A 20,319-nucleotide genomic window follows, 5' to 3' on the forward strand; every position below is an offset into this window, starting at 1 on the left:
CTGTACACAGACTGGGGGAGTGCAGACTGGATACTGGTAACAGCGCTATGCTGCAGAGCAACTGAAGCAGACTTAGAGGAAGCAGCTAGCATGGGTCCAGCTGAGAGGAGCACAGGTTCAGGCAGTGGATTGGAATCTGGAGATGCACATTAGTGAGTGAGCACACAGAGGAGTATTGTTCCAAAGGTTTGCTAGTGGCAGGTGTAGCTTTAAATAGGGTGCTCTTGCAGAGGATAGGAGAAAACAGTCATGTGGCTGCAGCAGACAGGTAGTGACTGGATACTGATGTTCAGATGATCAGAACCAGCACGGCTGCCCCCATGGCCCTTAGAAATGCAGTGATAGCATTCTGGAAAAGAATGGCCCACCTTGATGAAGCACTGCTGGACAGGGCGACAATGACTAAAGCTGGGTATACACCTATACAATCATTGGGCCATTCATCTAATATCGAGAGAACGGCCATTGGATTGTATACAGGTAGGTGTGTGTGCTGTCCCGATGCAGGAGTGTTAGCCGATAAACAGCTTTTAATGCTCCTGCAACGGTCGGATCGGTAGGTCGCATCTTATGTACGGTTTAATATTTATCGGTTCGACCTCCCGATCCCATAGAAGCCCATACACACTGTGCTATGTCTGCACAGTGTGTACGCGGCTGACGGGGTCACACTGGGGACAGACTGCACGGCTGATCGGGACAGTTTTACCCGATCAGCCTGCAATCGAGAAAGTGTGTACCCAGCTTAAGTCCCGGTTTTGTGACAAGATCTCACTCCCTTGATCCAGCATTATGTTGGATCTCCTTTTTTGTCAGATCCCTGCTTACTCATGGCTTTAAACCTTTGCCTGACCTCAGCTTGAATTACTGTTAGTGCAACTAATCTTGTGACCGTGACCTTAGACTGTTTCCCATTCTGATCCTACACCTGTGAACCTGAGCGTGGCTATCTTTTTACCATGCTTGCTTTCTGATTTTATTACTTGCTTTACTTATCCCAACTTCCCAGTTAATCATGTCCAGGGGGCAAATAGAGGGCTATAAACTGTGAGCTCCTGTGAGCAAAGCCCATGCCAACTTTGAGCGGTTCCTGGTAAAGACAGAGGGACTCATTAAATTCTGCACTTCGACACTGCCAGCGCAAAACCTACACTGACTCTGTATCCTCTTAGCCCACATTATGCTAAAATCAATTTAATGATTCTGATTATATATTTTATACTTACAATTGCTCATAAAAGAGCAATTATTTAAGCCTGTTTAAAATAAAATTACTCTTTGGAACCTGAACCTTGATTCTGAGTTTTAGATGTTGCCCTAAAATAGGCACCATCAATATAATTATCAATATGCATACATTTTATATAGATTTTTGGTATGACATGAGAGCAATACAAAAAAAATAAGTTAATTCATAAATGACTGGTAAATATTTCCTGAAAATCCAGTAATTCAACAAATATTTACATTTGATGATTAGAATGGAACCAAATTGGCTTTGTTGTCCAGTGATCAATTTAAATAACAGAAAAATTGTCTACAAATACATTATCCACAATAATATATTATTGTTAAAAATGTAATGAGAAATTATTTGGTTGCTTGTACACAACAATAATAATAATAAAGATATCAGAGCGGTAACTAGACATTTTGGTGCCCTGTGTGAAAAAGAGCATTGGTGCCACCCCCACCCCCCAAAAAAATATGGTTGATATGATTTAGGATATTGCTCTCCCCATCCCCCACCCTGTCTCTCTCAGATCATGCAGCTGTCACTTGGCCAGTAAATTAAAATGAAATATATAATATACAGTGGGAACACTGACTCCCCATTGACACACACCTGCTGCTGGGGACGTGACACCGGGCCTGGCAGTAAATGGGGACCTTGTGACTGTCATACTGGACGTCAACTGGGGACCTGTCACTGTGATCACCTGTATAGCAGCACTCACTACACTGTACTGCACAGTGCACACTGTGACTGCTCACTGGTACCAACAGCTCAGACACCTCACTTACCTTAGGAGCTGGAGGAGAGATGTCAAGATGTCTCTTCTCCCACAGTTACTAAAGCGGTGAGGACTCGGAGCTGTGGGGCTGGGACGGGCGCATGCGCTTCAGTTTAGCTGGGCGCCCCACCTTTATTAAGATATATAGCAGCGCTTGCCAGGCATATAGTGATTGTGGTGTGCGGCCAGTTCCACCCTCAGGGTTGTTGCGCTCTGTGCGGCGGCACCGGCCGCACCACCCTAGTTACGGCCCTGAAAGATATATTACTAGCTGGTTGCACACATTAGGTTTGAGAGTCATGAGTTATTTTTATACTTCATTAAATACAATAGCTGTTTGACATTAGGAGATAATATAAGTAGTAATTGATAAAGCTTCAATAAATGCTTACAGTGAACAGTTTTCAATGTGTCTTACTGTTGGAGAAACATATTTGCCTTTTTCTTTTGAAAGCAGATAATCCCTACAATAAGATTTTTATAAGTAAGGCTGAGCACCAAATGTGTGCCTATTAAAGCATGCCTATAAAATAAAAATACACTTTTATTTGAGATCTAAAAAATGCTGCTATAAGCATGTACACTTTACACATAACAAAATGTCCTGGAATACAAAAGCCTTAAAGGCATATTTATCAAAGTTCTCAAAATACCCCCCTTAATTATCAATTCTGACTGTACAAGATATAAAATGCAGTAGTGTATATGATTTGCAGTTAATCAAGCAAATTTGAGAGATGTTCTGCATTAATGTATTACTGAATGTGCAGAGTAGTATTCCGATCCTTAGTGCTGTAGTCAGTTCTTATTATTAGATCAGTGTTTAGCATCCGCTCCTAATTACATTATATTCACACATATGTCTGTAATATATACATAGTTTACTTAACTTTTTACAATATTTTCCAGTACACTAATACCTGTAAATGTTTAATCATGCATAATAAATAACAATATCTACAGCCTAAATTGCGAATATATAAATTGTATTGTTTAGTAATTTGTATCCAATTATTTAAAACTCTGTTTGAGGTAAATATATTTTGAATCTAAAGTTTCCCTGATGGTGCACATGCTACAGTCTGAGAAGCTTACAATTAGTTTAGTCATCAAAGTGGGATGTAGTTATATTGCCAGCACGCAGGCATAACCCCCCTCCCCACAGCCTGACCCTAACTCTCCGAGGGGGATGCCTAACCCTAAATTCCCCGGGGTTAGTTAAACCTAACCCTCTCCACCCCCAGCGGAAAGACTTACCTGGCTCCACTGTCTACGCCTTTTCTCCCCTGTATTTACACAACCAGGACTGGCTATGAAAAGTCCGGGGCTGGTTGTACATTTAGGGGGGGACCCCACATAATTTGTTTTTTATATTAACACTTAACAAGCACTTTACACTAAGATTCTTGCATGCATCTCACTGATGCATGCATGCATCTGTGTCAAATAGAACTGCTCATACTAAAATCAAAAGCATGAAGAACTTCAATTCATTTGGGGATTTGAATTTCGATTTTGAGTTCTTTTTAATTTCGATTTGCAAATTGAATGTTAGTAAATGAAGGGATCCTATATTCTTCTATGGGAAAACATCAATGTTTTGTAGAAATTCACTTTTAAAGGAAATTCTTTTTTCTGTTTGATTTAGGCTTTAGTAAATCTCCTCTAAGAAAATCGAACCAAAATCGAATGGAAAATCGAACAGAAAACAAAATTTAAACTTTGTGACTATACCCCCTGGTCATAATGGACTCATGCTTCCCATCATGCCCCACAATGCTGCCCAATAGTGTTAGTAATGGCAACAACAAAAGGAGGAGTAAAGGAGATGGTAAAAATATATTTTACAAACATGAATTTATTGCAATCACTGTTTTGGTATTTCTAGCATAGGTTGAGACATTTATCTAGCTTATTATAGGCACTGTAGACTTCAAATGTCTGTGTTTCATTTACTTTGCCTTTTTTATTTATAATAAACAATGTCCCAATGTTACAGGCTCACCTTAGATAACTCAAATTGCCACCTGTAGTTCTTATCTTCATAAAAGCAAGTAAAATGGTCCAAATCAGGAAATGGATGTAAGGAAACTGAATTTAAGTTCCATTTTCCTATGCTTGCACCATAAGTCCCTTGTGGGCTATATTTGTCATGTATTTTATCTCTACATTTTGTAAGAACCAAATAATATAAAGTGAAGTTTGAACAATTTGGATGAATGTAATGTTTGGAAGGTATGTAGTGAAGAAGCTGGCGGTCAAAATGGCGACCGCCGGCTTCCCGACTGTGAAATCCCGACAATGGACTAATGATAGACGTTGAAATCCCAACGCCTATCATTATCCACTCGTTGAAATCCGAATGCCCAACATACCGAACAAAGGTAAGCTGGGTGTCACGAGCGGACAGCTGTTTTAGGTTTAGGGGCTCCCATGAGGACTTAGGGTTGGGCAACCCCCGGGTGGGTTAGGGTTATGCTAGGGGAAGGGGGGTTTAGGGTTAGGCACCCCCAGGGGGAGGTTAGGGTTAGGCACCCCCCCCAGGAGCGTTAGGTTTAGGGTGTGGAGAGGGGGGGTTTGGTTTAGGCACTGCTAGGGGGAGGTTTGGATTAGGCACTGGGGGAGGTTATGGTTAGGCACCCCTAAGGGAGGGTTAGGGCGGATGAGGGCTAGGGATAGCGTACTTACCAGCACTGTCGGGATCTGCGCTGTTAGGGCTATCGGCGGTCATTCATACCGATCCCATTTGGTCTACCTGCAGTCAGGAAAACCCTTTCATCCATCACCTGAGTATTGATTGCAGTTGGTGAAGATTTGGTGCACTGATTATAGCCAGGGGCGTTTCTAGAGAGGAGGGGGCCCGTGTGCAGTCTCCGACATGGGTCCCCTCCTCTCTATCCGGCAGCCGGCAGCGTACTGAGCTGTGCGCGGCCAGCGCCGGAGTTATAGACTCTGGGCACTAGAGTGCGCCCAGAGTCTATAAAGTATGCGCAGGGCACCGGGAATATGGCCTCGGCGGCCATTTCCCCTGTACTGTGCATGCGCAAACGACGGGAAAATGGCCGCACGGCCATTTTCCAGTCATTTTTACAGCGCCAGACCCCAGGCCGACATGGGACTCCAGAGAGGTAAGTAAAACTATGGGTACAGGGTGTGCGGTGCGGGCCCCCCTGGACCCAGGGGCCCGTGTGCCCCGCACACCCTGCACCCATTATAGATACGTCCCTGATTATAGCTGTGTAAACTGTATAGTCCTCTACTACAAACCTCCCAAGTTCTATGGAGATATCTGGGTGTCATGTAAATTATACCTTCTATATATTTATGGATATTTCTTCAGTGATGTTGGGGGACACTGGGCTAATGCAGCGCATATTTTACACATTGTAGTTTTGATTGACATTCATTGTAATTTTGATTGACATTCATTGTAGTTTTGATTGACATTCATTGAATGCATACGCGCACACAGGGTGGGTATCCGAGTACCTAGAAACCCCCCCTGTCCCGCTGATCCATCCATGCAGCTGACCGATTTTTTTTTTTTTAAAGTATCTCAGGCAGGCCGTGTTTGTAATGCAGCTGCTGAGCCTCATAGTCATGTGCCGGATGCCTGCTTCCTGGATTTGAGTTCCACAGCGTGGAACGCGAATAGGAGGCTGTTCTTTGCTACAGCTAACAGGCACTTCAGGCTGCCGTTAGCCAGGAGAGCGGGGGCGGAGTGTATGGAGCTTGTGCTCCAGCCAGGGAACCAATGCGGGCGCAGCGCGTAGCTGCGTGTGAAATCAAGGGGCATCCGTTGGAGCAGAAGACCACCCCTTAGCAGCATGGACTTGACAGCGGGCAATGCCGAAAACGACTCACCGAAGCTGTCAGGACTCTGGAGCGGGTCGCGATTGCGGAAGTAGCTGAGGGCAGGGCGACTCTTCATCCTCCTCAGCTCCCCTTCCCAGTGGTCCAGCCCGGTCTGACCACAGTGATACTGGACCCTGCTGCAGCTGCACTGTAACAACATGACCTGCTTGAGCTCTACTTGGAAAGGTAAGAAACAGGTGTCCTATACGGCAGTATGTGCAACCAGATCACTGTCTGTCCAGCTGTGATGACACTACAAGTCCCATCACACTTTGTCAACTGGATGTGCTGGGACTTATAGTCCCATCACAGCTAGAAAGACTCTGAAAAGATAAGTGTATATACTGTGTGTGTGTTTGTTTGTATGTATGTCTGTCTGTCTGTCTATATCAGTGTCCCTGCCCTCTGTACCCCCCCCCCCTCAGTGTCCCTCCTCTCCTTGTAACTCCCCCTGGGGTGGGGGTGGGTAGTCTTTAATAAATGAAGTTGGCCAGGTGAGGCACTCACTGTTCTCCACTCCCGATGTCCTGATAGCCAATGCAGATATTTGTCTGACTTGCATGTAAATGGGTGCCGGTGGAGGGGGATATACTGTAGATACACTTTATTGTGTAGTTCAAGTGTTATAAAATATATGTTGCAGGCTTATTCTGGTTAAAATTTTTTCATTGGTTCTGTAATGTAGTGTTTGGAAACCCCCCTTTAAAAATCCTGTGTTTGCCACTGCATTGCATCACCTAATATGGCAGTGCCTTATATATATAGGATTATAGAAAGCTTATGTTTGCAATGTATCCATATGATCAAGATTTGTGACATCAGGAGTGCAAATAATGTAATCTGTAAGTTTGATAGACATCAAAATAATTGTATATAGAAAATTCACCAATTCATTTATGTTTTAATAAATAAATGCCTTTCACCTGTAGAGTGAGCATCCTATCTGATATGCCAGCCCTAGATAAGATTGAAAAATAATACATGTTCCAGTCCTCTGGCCAGAGCATTATCTCCATCGAGCACATGGGATTGATAAACACAAATGTCTTTCTACTGCACCGCCACCCATATCTATTTAGCTGAATCTGACATCAATTCAGATTTTTCCCCTCTCTCTCCTTTTCAAAAAGTCATGCCATTCTGAGCCTGTCATCACTGATAAGTGAGAAGACATAAGGGAATCCAATTTTATTTGTGATTGCAAAGCTCTCAACAGATTGACTGTGTTTACTGTTTCGCAACCATATTTGTGCTTCATTTTATTTTAATTTTATGCGTTTAGAACACACAGTCTGTATATTTATTTGAGAAATTCCACCCTTTTTGTATATTTGATAGAGCTACAAAATTTAGTGGTACAATATTTCAAGTATTCTCTAAGGTATATTCATCATCCAATACATTTCCAGTTATTTATTTGATATTCTTTTTGGAGGGCACATACAGTACATATATATATACGACATACACATTTTGTTTAAATACATCAATATTGTGCAACTGGTTAAATATTTCAGTAAAAAAGCATTAATAAACATACCAAGCAAATAAATCATACATATAAAAATTAAGATTCAGTATTGGTTCCCAGAGCTCTAGACAGGGAAAATATGCCTCAGTTGCTTCAATACCTCAGCTTTTTTTTTTCTTTACTGTATTTTATATTCTATACAAGTTCTATAGAATTATTATTTATAAAATTACATGACCTACCAAGGCACATACATCTCATTGCTGGCTAATAGGATATATAAGGGATATCTATACTGAAGGGTAACAGACAGTTCTATTAGCCCTTACCGCTTAAATTAATGTATCTTAAACTGAGATGATTTCATGCACTATTGTATCTAAAATCCTTATCATGTTATGTACACTCATAGCTAGGCCTACTCCATGTCAGGGAATTATATCGTAAAAAAAAATCTTAAAATATCCCTTTCCCTAAATGCTTACTCATTCCTTGAGGTCAGAATGAGGAATATCTCATTGTTGTTTAGCCAAAGGATAGATAGTGGCCTGACCAAATCTCCCTGAATAAAGGGGTGTATCCACTTAGCGATTTAACCAAGCGATTGCACGATAACGACGTCGTTATCGTGCAATCGCATGCATCGTGCATGCATCGGGCATGTTTTGGAAGGAAGCGACCAGCGATGCGCGTGCCCGCTGGTCGCTTACGACATCCAACATCGCCCGTACATGCTGGTTAGGTTCAGCATATGCGGGCATGAGGGATATGCCTGGACTGAATATAGCTCCACAATATTAGTGGAATCCACTATTACAAAAGTCTCTGTACTTTGTTGTAATTTATGGCAAAGGTCTTCCTCATAGAATTTGTGGTTCATTTTTATGAACATCAGTGTTTCCACATTTTTAGGAAGTAGTCTCGCTCACAAGGTTTATGGCTGTGCTAAACACTCTTTCCATATACACACTTGAAGGTGGGCAGCTTAAGTAAATCAATCCTAGTTTGTATAAGGGGCTCCAAATTGTCTTTCTCCCTCCCAGTATTCAAAGGGACTGTGCGACATGATAAATTGTACATTGTCATTAAAATAATATTCCACCATTCTATTGATGCTTACTGTATTAGATTGAATCATGTTGGAAGTATCAATAATTTTGGGCAGTTCTTTTAAGCCTGACCAGATGTCATAAAGGTGTTTCTCTCTGGTGCATTGAGTTGACTTATCCTCATCACCAGTGATTCTCTTGGAAAAGGTCAGTTTTTTTCCTGGCAGCAGCATTGTGAGCAACTGAAGCAGGAGACATTGTTGTGTCATTTGCCACTTATTTGCAAGGAGCTCTTTGCATCTTTTAAGATCTGTGTCAGTTGAAAAGAAAGACATTTCTTATGACTTAAACATGAGATCAAGCATGATTGCCAAAATGTAGTGATCCAATTGCAAGATGTTTCAAACCCTTTGTTTCTGGTGAAGCAAGTACTTTACTTGATCTACAAGTCCAATAAACTTAGCAGAATCAAGTAGATTCACCTCCTCCTTAAGTTTCTCTAGCTGCTTCTCCAGTGTTTTAATTAAGGGAATCAATTGACTATGTCAGTGTATGAACTCACTTCATTGGTTACTATTTAAAATTATTTCAGTACCTTGCATAAAACAGAGAGTATTCTCCACTGTACTGAAGTAAGGTACATTTCCCTCCCTCTCCCAGTCCCTATGTTGTGGCTTGTTGTGTACATTTGGATGGCTTGTTGCTATTACTCCAGTTGCTAAAGCATATAAAGGGTGGTTTTTCACTTGGTTACTACCTCTTGATTCAGTTGGTGGCATGGCAAATGGAATTGCTCTTGCAGCTGCTGCAATCTTCTACATGTCGTTGCTGAATGCTGAAAATGTCCAGAAACTTTTGAGCCACAGACATCTCCTGCATTCACCTGTCATTTTTTGTTTTTTAAGTCTGAATCACCAAATTTAATGTGTGCGCAAAACATGGTACATATTCAAATTCACCTAGTTGTAATTCTCGTACAATCTTACATGCATTATCGGAAACTATCCTGAGGATAGTCTTAGCGGGGTAAGCCAATTAACTATCACATACCTGAGTTTTTCCAACAGGTTGACACTGGTATGCCTCTAAGTGAAGCCTTTAATACAGAGAGTAGTCTGCCTATGAATGGGCTGGCGTTGTGTGTTAGATACTGCTGCTGCTGAAGTTGATACACCCACCCATATAATCTTCAGTTTGATCAGTACGGCTTGTCCACATATCTGGAGTTAAGTAGATACTTGGTACAATGGCATTTTCTAGGCCAAGAATACATTTTTTTTAACTTCCCGGTACCGGCGAAGAATTCCTGTTTTGGTGAAATGGAATCTAGATAGCATTTGGTAGTGGGGACACAGGACCTCAACTAACTGTCTAACACCAGATGCATTGATGACGGATATTGGATACATATCTAATGCTAGTTTAGCCGTCATGGTTTCAGTGATCCACCGTGCAACTGCATGGCAGCTTTCATACATGCCTTTTTTTGCAAATGATTGTTTTGTTTTAAACTACTAGGGGTATATTTATTAAAGTGTGGGTTTTAAGAAGTGGAGATGATCCCCATAGCAACCAATCAGATTCTACTTAACATTTATCTAGCACCTTCTAGAAGATAATTGCTAGAATCTGATATCTGCCATCACTGCATCTGGTGTGAGAATTGTTTTGATGTGAGATTTTTGTTTTTGTTTTATGCTTTCTTTTTAAACCTGATTTTTAACTTGTGATTCTGTGGTTTTAAATTAATTTTAAATTATTTGTATTTTTTATTATTCCTCTAGCCATTGTTGTCTACAATAGTGAAAATGGTTTATAAATGACAATAGTGAACTGTATTAAGGTGTTTGGTATGGGATACTGGTGCTGGGGATACCGGTGGTCAGAATTCTGAAGTCGTCGGCATCCCAACAGGGCTAGGATACCGAAAACCTGTTGGTAAGTATCCTAACCGTACCGCTAAACCTAACCCTCCCTCCCGCAGCCTAATTATAACCCCCCCCCCACAGCCTAAACCTAACCCTTCCCCTAGTGCCTAACCCGAACCCCTAACCCTCCCCCTAGCCCAAAATTTACCATCGGGATGCTGACGCCAGGATTATTACTGGTGTCAGGATTCCAGCGTCTGCATTCTTAGCGCCAGCATCCTGACAGCCAGGATTTAAACTACATCCCATATTGTGATGCAGTTAATCTAACGAATAAATCATTTGAATATTGATTAGCTATTTTTTGTTGGGTCATCCCTTATGTGCCAATTGCAGCCCATATTTCATTTTTGGGTAAGAGGCTATTTGACGACTTATATACTGACACTACCTTTAATATTATTCCATTTATGGATGTTAAACATTTATGCATGTTAAACAGTTCCTTTTTGTGTCTTAACAGTACTTAATAATCTTAAACTAGTGTCCATAAATTATTTTGTTTAATATTTGTTTTACAAAGGAAGTCTAATAAAATGTCTTTCATCCAAATTCAGGTGCAATGTTGCAGTAAATGCTCTTCAATATTTATGGAAAACTTTTAGTTTAATTTAAGGATACTTTTGTACACAATTTGCCCCACACATGCTAGCACAGTTTCCTAAATAAAGATGTGGGGTGAATAAGAGTAGTCAGTTTGCAACTTGCTATGACATCTTGCACTAAGGACAGTTCTTCTCAATAGACTAGTGCAGAGGTTCCCAAACGTGGTCCTCAAGGTACCCCAACAGTTCAAGCTTTAGAGATCTCCGTAGTTGAGCACAGGTGGTTAAATCAAATTGACTGATGTACTAATTAAGTCACCTGTGGTCAAGTATAGATATCCTTAAAACCTGGACTGTTAGGGTGCCCTGAGGGCCGAGTTTGGGAACCTCCATTAATTTCAGTGGCAAACACAGGATTTTGAAAGGGGGTTTTCCAAATAATCAAGTGTCGTCAAAAAGAGGGTGTGGCCTCACTGTAAGGGGTGTGGTCTCACAATAAGGCATGTGGCCTCAAGCGGAAAGACTACCTTATGACTAAATTACATTAACATAACCATAGGTTCCAGATTTCCTAGTTGGTGCCCAGGTGTATTTATTACTGGCTGACACATGTTAAAGTATCCACAGATGGTACTAATTATTTAATTTGTGATACTGAGAAGAACATGCAGCACTAGAACATTCTATTATATTACTATTTCTATTGTGGTTATGGCGTGGGCTGGGGAGGGGGTTTCCAGGCAGCCAGAAACCCCCCCCTGCGTTTGCCTATGAATTTTACTGTACAGCAAATTATTTTGTGCTTAGCTCATACTAGGACACATGACAATTTACCTAATACAAGTAGTACATACTTGCCAACTCTCCCTCATTGTCAGGGAGACTCCCTAAAATAGTAACAATCTTCCTGTCTCCCTGAAGAGTCTAGCTATCTTCCTGATTGCACTTTACACTCATTATGTAGCTGTTATATTTAAAAAAAACAGATATATACATTCAAATTGGATCATAATTATAATTTCCCTGCATTGGTTATAAGGCACAATGATCCCTATGCATTTTCTGAAAAGAACCCACTGTGTTTTCATCAACAAATAGATCTTACTAACTACTTTGGGGATGGTTTACAATTGGATGTAAGTCAATTTTATGATACCTCTCAGATGTAGCAGTATACGGCCACTGTAACGCGCCCTCATAGGTGTTGTTTTCACAATCTCTCTGAAATGCCTTTTCAAAAGTAGGCAATTATGAAGTAGTAGGATTAGTTGGTTCGTGACCTCTTTGTAAGTCCACACTATATATGCATTGCTTCCTCAATCAGTGTTATCTTATCACTAACAATTAGCTGTGTGACTTTAATATTAGACAACTAAGGGAAGTAACAGCACAAAGACAATCTATATCTGTTATGTTAGATATTTTATGTTGTAATCTTGAATGTCCATTGCCTTTCAGTGTACAGTACATCACAATGTGTGAATCTAGATTACATAACTTCCCTGTGAAATGTTTAAATTCCACACATATGTAGCCTCACTGACAGCTATGTGACCACTCATTCCTAAGGGACATCTCTGTAAGTTTTTCCTGATAATTTATTTGTGCTGTTTAAATGCCTATTCAGATGGAGATGAGTGTGGATAATTAGTATCACAACACATGTATTTCCTTTGCTATTCTGACAGATTGCAGTGATTGCTAAATTTTCTATTTAGGGTTAGCCCATCTAAATACACTACCACATATCTGAACCGCAGATGCATTAGGATCAATGATTCCTATACCTTTAAAATTGACATAACAATCTCATCATAAATTAACCTTAAAGTTTACTAAAATCAGATTAATTGGACTAACGACATAAATGTTCTCAGCACAGATTAACCAAACATGTGACTGGTGGACATCAATGAAAATCATCACACAACATAATGATAGCAACCAGTCAGACCCTTAAGTCCAGGGTTCTCCCGGGCAAACAATTTTAGCATACACACTGAAAGATATCGTTAACGATATCATTCAGTGACATCATCCGGCCACATTACCCGAACTTGCAGAATCTGCCGATATCGACAGATTGGTCTGAAAGTTTAGGAGATGGAACACATTGTTAATGATGCGCGGGAGCACGCATCATTAACGATATTGTGCATACACTCTGGACGCTCTTGATCGATATGAACGATAATGATATCGTTATCATCCATATCGTTCACTTTATCGTCTAGAGCACAGATCCTCAAACTTGGGGCTCAGGACCCCAAACAGTGCATGTTTTCCAGGTCTCCTGACAAAATCACAGGTGAAATAATTATCTCCACCTGTGGATCTTTTAAAATGTGTCAGTGAGTAATGACTACACCTGTGCACCTGTTGGGTGACCTGCAAAACGTGAACTGTGTGGGGTCCTGAGGACCGAGTTTGAGAACCACTGGTCTAGAGTGTATGCCCCTTTATGGGTATATTTCCTAAAGTGTGGGGTTTTATAAGTGGAGATGTTGTATATAGCAGCCAATCAGAGCCTAGCTATTATCATCTATAAAGTGCTAGATAAATGTACGTAGAATCTGAATGGTTGCTATGGGCAACATCTTCTCTTCTGAAACCCACACTTTAGTAAATATACCCCTTACTGTTATTTTCTAGTGCAGCTTAGGTAACATGTTCATGGTTACTATGGGTAACAGCACCCTTTACCCCACTACACCTGTCTTCATAAATGTCTCAAAATGTGTCCATTGTCTAAAAAAAAAACATACAATACTAAAAGCTGAAAAGACATGTAAGCTACAGTAACAGCTTGTGGTGAAACTAAAGTAAGAACTGGTGAAATTAAAGTAAAAATTAAGTAATCATACAGAAGTTTGTAAAGCTATATGGCATACACTAACATTACTTTCTTAGAACTTGAAAGCTATTCTATGCTTTATGCTATTTGAGCTATTTTGCAAGTGAGGTGGACAAAATTTCCTTTTTGTTAAATCTTTTCATTTTGAAGCAACAACACATGATATGTATTTTACCCTTAATGAGCATGAATGATGCGTTATATGGACATATAGGGTTGGAAGCAAAGCAAAAACAATTAGAAAGCAAGTAAGTTGGCACCTGGACAAGCCATGTTGCAATGCACAGGAAGCATACATTTTTTTTATTTTTATTTTTTTCATATTTTGCATGAGGAGTAAATACTGTCTGCTTTTACATGTAGCTGACAAATACTGGAAAGCTTTACTTTTACGCAGTAATTTAGGTTTGAGCTAGTAAATACTCCTCTAAAATCTAAACCTCTCTACACAGTGCAGCATGGTTTTGCCAAGGTGTACAGTAAAGTTACTACTTGCTTTTATTTGCTCCCTACTGAGAATCAGTGCCATAAACTGTTTTTGTAGTTAAAATTCCCAAGCATTTGCCAAATGTTCTATTTGAAATCTATTACAATACATGGGAATTTAGATTTCCAGAACCCGGGATTTCCAGTTGAAATCCAGAGTAATGTTTTAATCTAATTTTCTTTATTCACCTTTTAGGAAGTTGAACTGTGTCGTCTAAATAATCAGGATAGACTGGGCCTAACTGTCTGCTACAGAACAGATGATGAAGAGGATACAGGAATATATGTCAGTGAGGTAAAGAGATCAGAATTGTCTTGGTGTATGGGAGAGAAATGAGACAAGATACACCAGAGGGATTTTATACGAGTATGTTAGTTCTGGACTACAGACAATAGATTTTGCAACAGAACTGGTCAAGATACTGGCACTGTATATAAATAGAATGAATTTGTGAGTACTAATATAGATATTTCTATAAGGTGATAAAAAATAAACTTTCCTCTAGACCAGTGGTAGGGAACCCCTGGCACTAGTGTCACAAGGTGGCACTCATCAAGTCAGTCCCTCTCATACTAGGCATGCTCCTCTCCTCCTCTTCCACCTCCATCCTCACAGAGAGTAATCTTTTGGCACACTATACTCTCTACATAGCTGAAGAAACAAAGTAGGGCTCACATACCCAGTGATGCCTGGCCCTTGGTGTGGGATCTAGACATAGTTCTGCTCACAATCGAATACTATAAGAGTGCAAAATCATGTCTCCAGACTACAATTTACCAATGTAACCTGAGCAATCTAACTTAAAGAAAAGAGGGATAAGGAAGCTGCTAACATTTTTAGTACCCATCTATTACTTTTATAGATGTTTGTATATTTTGTAATGGGGTAGCACTTTGGAAAGTTTTTTTGTTTGTAATGTTGACCATCTAGCACCCAAAGAGTAAAATGTTGCCTAAACCTGCACTAGACCTTTCTAGTAGCAATCCGCTTGATGAAATTATCTTCTATCTCTTTGATCCTGATTTATTTCAGACATAGGGCCTGATTCACTACGGAACGCAATTCTGTTTATACGCATGCATGTTTGCATTCACATTGTGATCGCATCCTGACATAAGGATGCCCACTTCCCCTTACTCACATCCGTATACTAGGGGAACATAGCAAAACAATCGGTAATATCAGACCCATATGCACACTTGTACAAGCCCTGACCTTACTCAGAAATTGCTAACATCCACGCACACTATCAGTGCTTTGGCTGCTTATGGCCACACAGTGGCAAATTTATGCACATCCATCCAACGCCGTTGAAACGCACTTCCTGACCACCACCCAGTCACCACCCACAAACGGCACTTCCTGTCAATCACTCTGCTCTGGGTCTGCATTTAGCCTCTGCAATCGCAATTCTGTTTGCAATTGCTAGTTCGCGCATACGCACTGCAATGCATATGCATGCGCAGAACGCAACAATCGACTGATTGCGTGCGCCTTTGCAACTGCGATCCAAGATTAATCAGGCCCATACGGCGGTATGCACTTTACTGAAAATGTTACCAAACTTTTGAAAATGCTGTTTTTGAAGGTTTGACCACAATTACCATATGCACCTTCGCTTTCTGGAGCATATTCCCGATAGGTAATTCCTTCTATAGATAGTGTTGTCTACTAGAAGCCTAAGGGCTTCTTATCACAGACTTTCCCGAGAGGGATCCAATATGATCCCTCCCAGGGTCCCCTGTGGCCGACTGCTGCGCATGCACAGAGGGACTCCCAGGTCTCCCACACAGCAAAGGACAGCTAAAATAAATGATTTATTTACTAAGCGTCAGGTTCTAAATCCCGACGCTACCGATCATGTTGATGCCCAAAATGTGAAAGGGCAATGCTATTACTAGCAAAACACAGTTAGTAGAAGCATTGCCCTTTTAAATTTTGGGGGTAAACACGATTGGAAGTGCTGGTTTTAGAATCCGATGCTTAGTAAATAAACCCCCTAGCATGAGAAGAGAGCTTCAGGTTTACAAGGATATTTCACAATAATAACAAATTACATTCATAAGCAGAATTTTTATTTATGTTTATGTAAAATTGACACATTAAATAGTAAAATATATATAAAAAGAAAAATAGGGTGGAACTTCCAAACGGGTTTGTAATGGCTGCATACCTCCGGGCTTTTTATCTGCGTAGGATCAAGATGAGAAGAAGGAAGGTGAGTAGTAACCATTAAAAAGAGGCACATACTGTATATGCATTATTAATTGAAAGGGACAAATATTATTTATTTGACAGGGGCTTCATTTTTCATGTTTTCATACTGCATACATAATTTGGTGTAATGATGGGTACCAGGTTTTATCTAGTAGCATAGGACTTGTGAGTATGAGGCTGTTTGCTGAGTATGGGCAGGGGATTGTTTAACAACATCCATATGGATGGCATGGGGGTGGGTGCTGCGTGCACAGGTGAGCATAATGTGTCATTGCAGACCTATAGGAAGCTTACTTCTTTTTGGTCAGTGCTGCCATTCTCACCAATGGCTGACATATCCATAGGAGTAAGACTAGTAATCAGACAAGCCCTGTGCTATAGATCTCATACTCTGTGTGTGGTGTGCCAGGCATAGCACAGGCCAGAGGTGTACCGATCCCACATCCACAAGGACAAGCCCTCAATAGGATAATCTGCTCCTTTTTATGGGGCACTATATAGTGGGCATAAGGTTATGCATAGAGATGAATAAAATACTAATTATTATCACTGTTTATATTTAGTATGCTAAATCATGACACTTTTTTGCATCCAAAATTTGAGTATCCCTATATAATATACAGTACACCACAAAATATGCTTGGCCAGGTTTAATTTCCATATTTGCTTAAAGTAATAATAAGGGACAATGGCCCTCATTCAGACCCACTCGCGAGCGGCTGTCCGCTCGCAAGTGGGTCGATGGTCTGCACTGAGCATGCGCACGATGGAGGGAGCTCCGTCGTCCGCATGCGCCAGACACGACGAGCGAAGGACTTTCCTTCGCTCGTTGTGTCCGATCAAAGGGGGCGTGCTGTCAATGTTGATTGACAGCACGCCCCCTTTGGTGGGCGTGCCGGGGGCGTGCCTCCCTGACGGGGGCGTTCCCACGGGAACGCCTCCCGTCAGAAGCCGGCCCACTGACATCACTAGTGATGTCAGTGGGAGTGATTTTGGCTCTGATAGAGCCAAAATCACTCCGGAGCTTGCGGTTGAAAACCTCAACCGCAGGCTCCGGCTCGCAATTTCGATGGTCGCGATGGTCTCGACCATCGCGGCCATCAAAATGCACGCTCGTATAGCCTGTGGGTGGTGACCCACAGCTATACGAGCGTCCAGGAGGACGCTCCATGAAAATGGAGCCCGGCCCTCATTCAGAGCGTGCGCTCTGCTCAGAGCGTACGGCTCTGAATGAGGGCCAATATTTACTTTTCCTTGCCCTTACTGTTTGTGGATCTAAGAAATAACGGCAACAAAAATGTCATTTCTTTTTTTTTACTTTTGTTTTCGGGTTTAAGCATAAAATCACTATTTCTTTTTAATCAGCCCAAGGTTTCTTTACTGGGCATGCTACTATAATATTTTAAAATTCTCTATAATTGCATTGTCTTTTGCTATTAAACAACAGTCTTTGGTTTATTATTTTGGCAACATGCTATTATTAAAACAAATTATTGAACATTTTATATGAAATGTAACCTAAAGCAAATGCTACACTTGAAGTGTTTTGTTTGAAAAATAGCTTGTGGCATGACATGGCCAAATAAATGGCTTAGGATAACCATCAACTGAAGGTGATAGATAGTGTTCCCAGTCTGGACACTGGATCATTATTCATTACAGAAATATTAAACATCTGAACAGCTCAAGAGCCCTTCATGGCTGTCAAGATTTATCTTAATATATCAACAATAACAATTGCAAGAAATTTAATAATGCTTATTTGAAGTGGTACAAAATTATATGTGTACCTTATAGGATTATTTGACAAAGGATATAAGTAGTTTTGTAATATATTTTGTGCAGATTTTATTTTCAAAATACCTGTTTGTATATCTTTAATTTATGAATAGCACTGCATTAACAGTATATTAAATAAACAAAAAAGAGGATTATTTTAGTCCTGAATTTTCTGTCATGGATTATTTATACATTGATGGCATCTATTAAGAATTTCCAATAAATGTGTTATTAGCATATTAATATAATTCATCCTCTGTATATAGTAAATGTCCAGCTAGCTTCACACTTACCTGGCTTCCTACTTAAATGCCCCTTTACAATCTTTGTTTCAGCAAAGTTATCAAATCTTTTTCCTTATTGTTTGTTATTGGCTGCCTCATTTGACTGCCATCTGAGACAGCCAATGAAACATTGTAAATGGTAAAGTAAGAGACTAGTATTTGCATCATGAAGTTATTTGTCACATGACTACATAGTTGAAAGTCAGGGAAATCAGTAGACTGGTGGATACTATATGTACTGTAAGTACTGAGCTGAAAGGAATTCTGAAATTAATTTTACTAAGGAAATGCTTGAACCTATGCAGCTCTAAAGTAACCCCTTATTGGCTTCAAAGCCACCAAAAGATTAGGCTGTATGATACGTGACATCTTGGGTGTAAATAATAATGAGGCAATTAATAACTTGCAGCATAAATAATCAACTTTTTTCTCCCTCTTTTCACTTTTCATATAGATTGATCCTAACAGTATTGCAGCAAGGGATGGGCGCATACGAGAAGGAGACAGGATTTTGCAGGTCAGTTTATAAAATCTTTTTTTTTTTTTTGTTTAGAATTGATTAGTTTTACTGCTGTCATGGTAAAGTCACCCTCCGCAGAGCCAAAGTTACAAAGTTGTTGGGAAAGCCCGTGTATAGCTTTACCAAACAAAATGAAGCTCATACTGAGTCACACAAAAAAAGTAAGCGTTAAATGGCAACATATGAAAGTAACTCCCAACCATATGCTAAATTGGGGGCCAGTCAGGATCCATCCAGTTCTATATCAGCCACAATCTGTATGCACCAGGTTTGCGTCAGGCATACCTATTGTACACCCTGAACACTTTCACCAAGACAGGTCATAAGCAAAAGAGAAGTTTATTAACCTTTGTTTTGCTAGTGAATAATGCATCCAATGAAAAAAAGCTTCAGAGGTGAATCAGTTAGTTAATCAGAAGCGGCTCAGTAGTACTGGTGACTGTTATCATCTTCAGTATGTATTTGCACCAGCCTTCAGGCCCCCGACTGCCACTGACAGGTGTATATGCATATTTGTGTGTGTCTGCTTCAGTTTATAATTACAGCAACATGCCTTTACTGTACTGGGTCAGCGTTTGCACCCCCTTCATTTACCCATTTCGCCTCTCAAAGCGTAAGGAAGTGTAAATAACAAATGTGCATACATGAGTGATTGCTTTACACAGCAGAATTTATGATCGAACAGACTTTATTGCACATACATATGCCTCTACTTTTATCAGAACTATTAGAACTTACATTTTATTAAAATATAAAAATAATAATCAGAGCACACGCAAAGAAAGTAAAATTCCAGCTGAAAATATCAGCACAGAGCACACCGAGTTCCTTGGTAGAAATAGTATTACACCAGTATGTGCATCAAGTTTTCCCCACACAATTAAACAAATATTGATGTTTAGCGGACTGAGCTGCAATATCTGTGGTTCAACATGTGCGTGGTAGAGTGTGATAAGTATAGATGTACCGGGCCAGTATATTACCCCTTAGAGATGTAGAATCTGCAGTCTCTAGCTGAGCAAGCTTACAGGTGTAATTTGTTTCTTACACGAGATGTCACAGTACGGGGTGTCCTCCAAAAAGGCTGGTGAGTATGAGCCCGAACAAGATGAATGGATCCTCAATAAATGAAATGAATTTAATGGAAGAAATGGATTACAGTTGGGAACTTGCTCAGCTAAAGAGTGCAGACTTCACACCTCCAAGGGGTAATGTATTGCCACAAGGGGGGCGGAGTCTAGTAACATTATGTCTGCTCTCGAGGCTGTCGGAGGGTTTTCTGGGTGCTCAGAAACCCCCCCTGCATTATTGCAGG

At 40.5% G+C, this 20,319-nt stretch overlaps 1 protein-coding gene across 3 annotated transcripts in view; it reads left to right on the forward strand.

Moving 5' to 3' along the window:
* Positions 1-20,319, forward strand: part of PDZRN4 (PDZ domain containing ring finger 4) — a 191,264-nt gene that overhangs the window by 134,369 nt on the left and 36,576 nt on the right. For all 3 annotated transcript variants that reach the window (XM_088456403.1, XM_088456412.1, XM_088456420.1), the window contains exons 4-5: positions 14,400-14,498; positions 18,939-19,001. In XM_088456403.1, coding sequence (XP_088312529.1) covers positions 14,400-14,498; positions 18,939-19,001 — 162 coding nt within the window. The remainder of the gene's footprint in view (positions 1-14,399; positions 14,499-18,938; positions 19,002-20,319) is intronic.

The sequence above is a fragment of the Taudactylus pleione genome, unplaced genomic scaffold, assembly GCF_031769625.1.
Source record: "Taudactylus pleione unplaced genomic scaffold, aTauple2 ptg000041l, whole genome shotgun sequence".
In the NCBI taxonomy this organism is placed as follows: domain Eukaryota; kingdom Metazoa; phylum Chordata; class Amphibia; order Anura; family Myobatrachidae; genus Taudactylus; species Taudactylus pleione.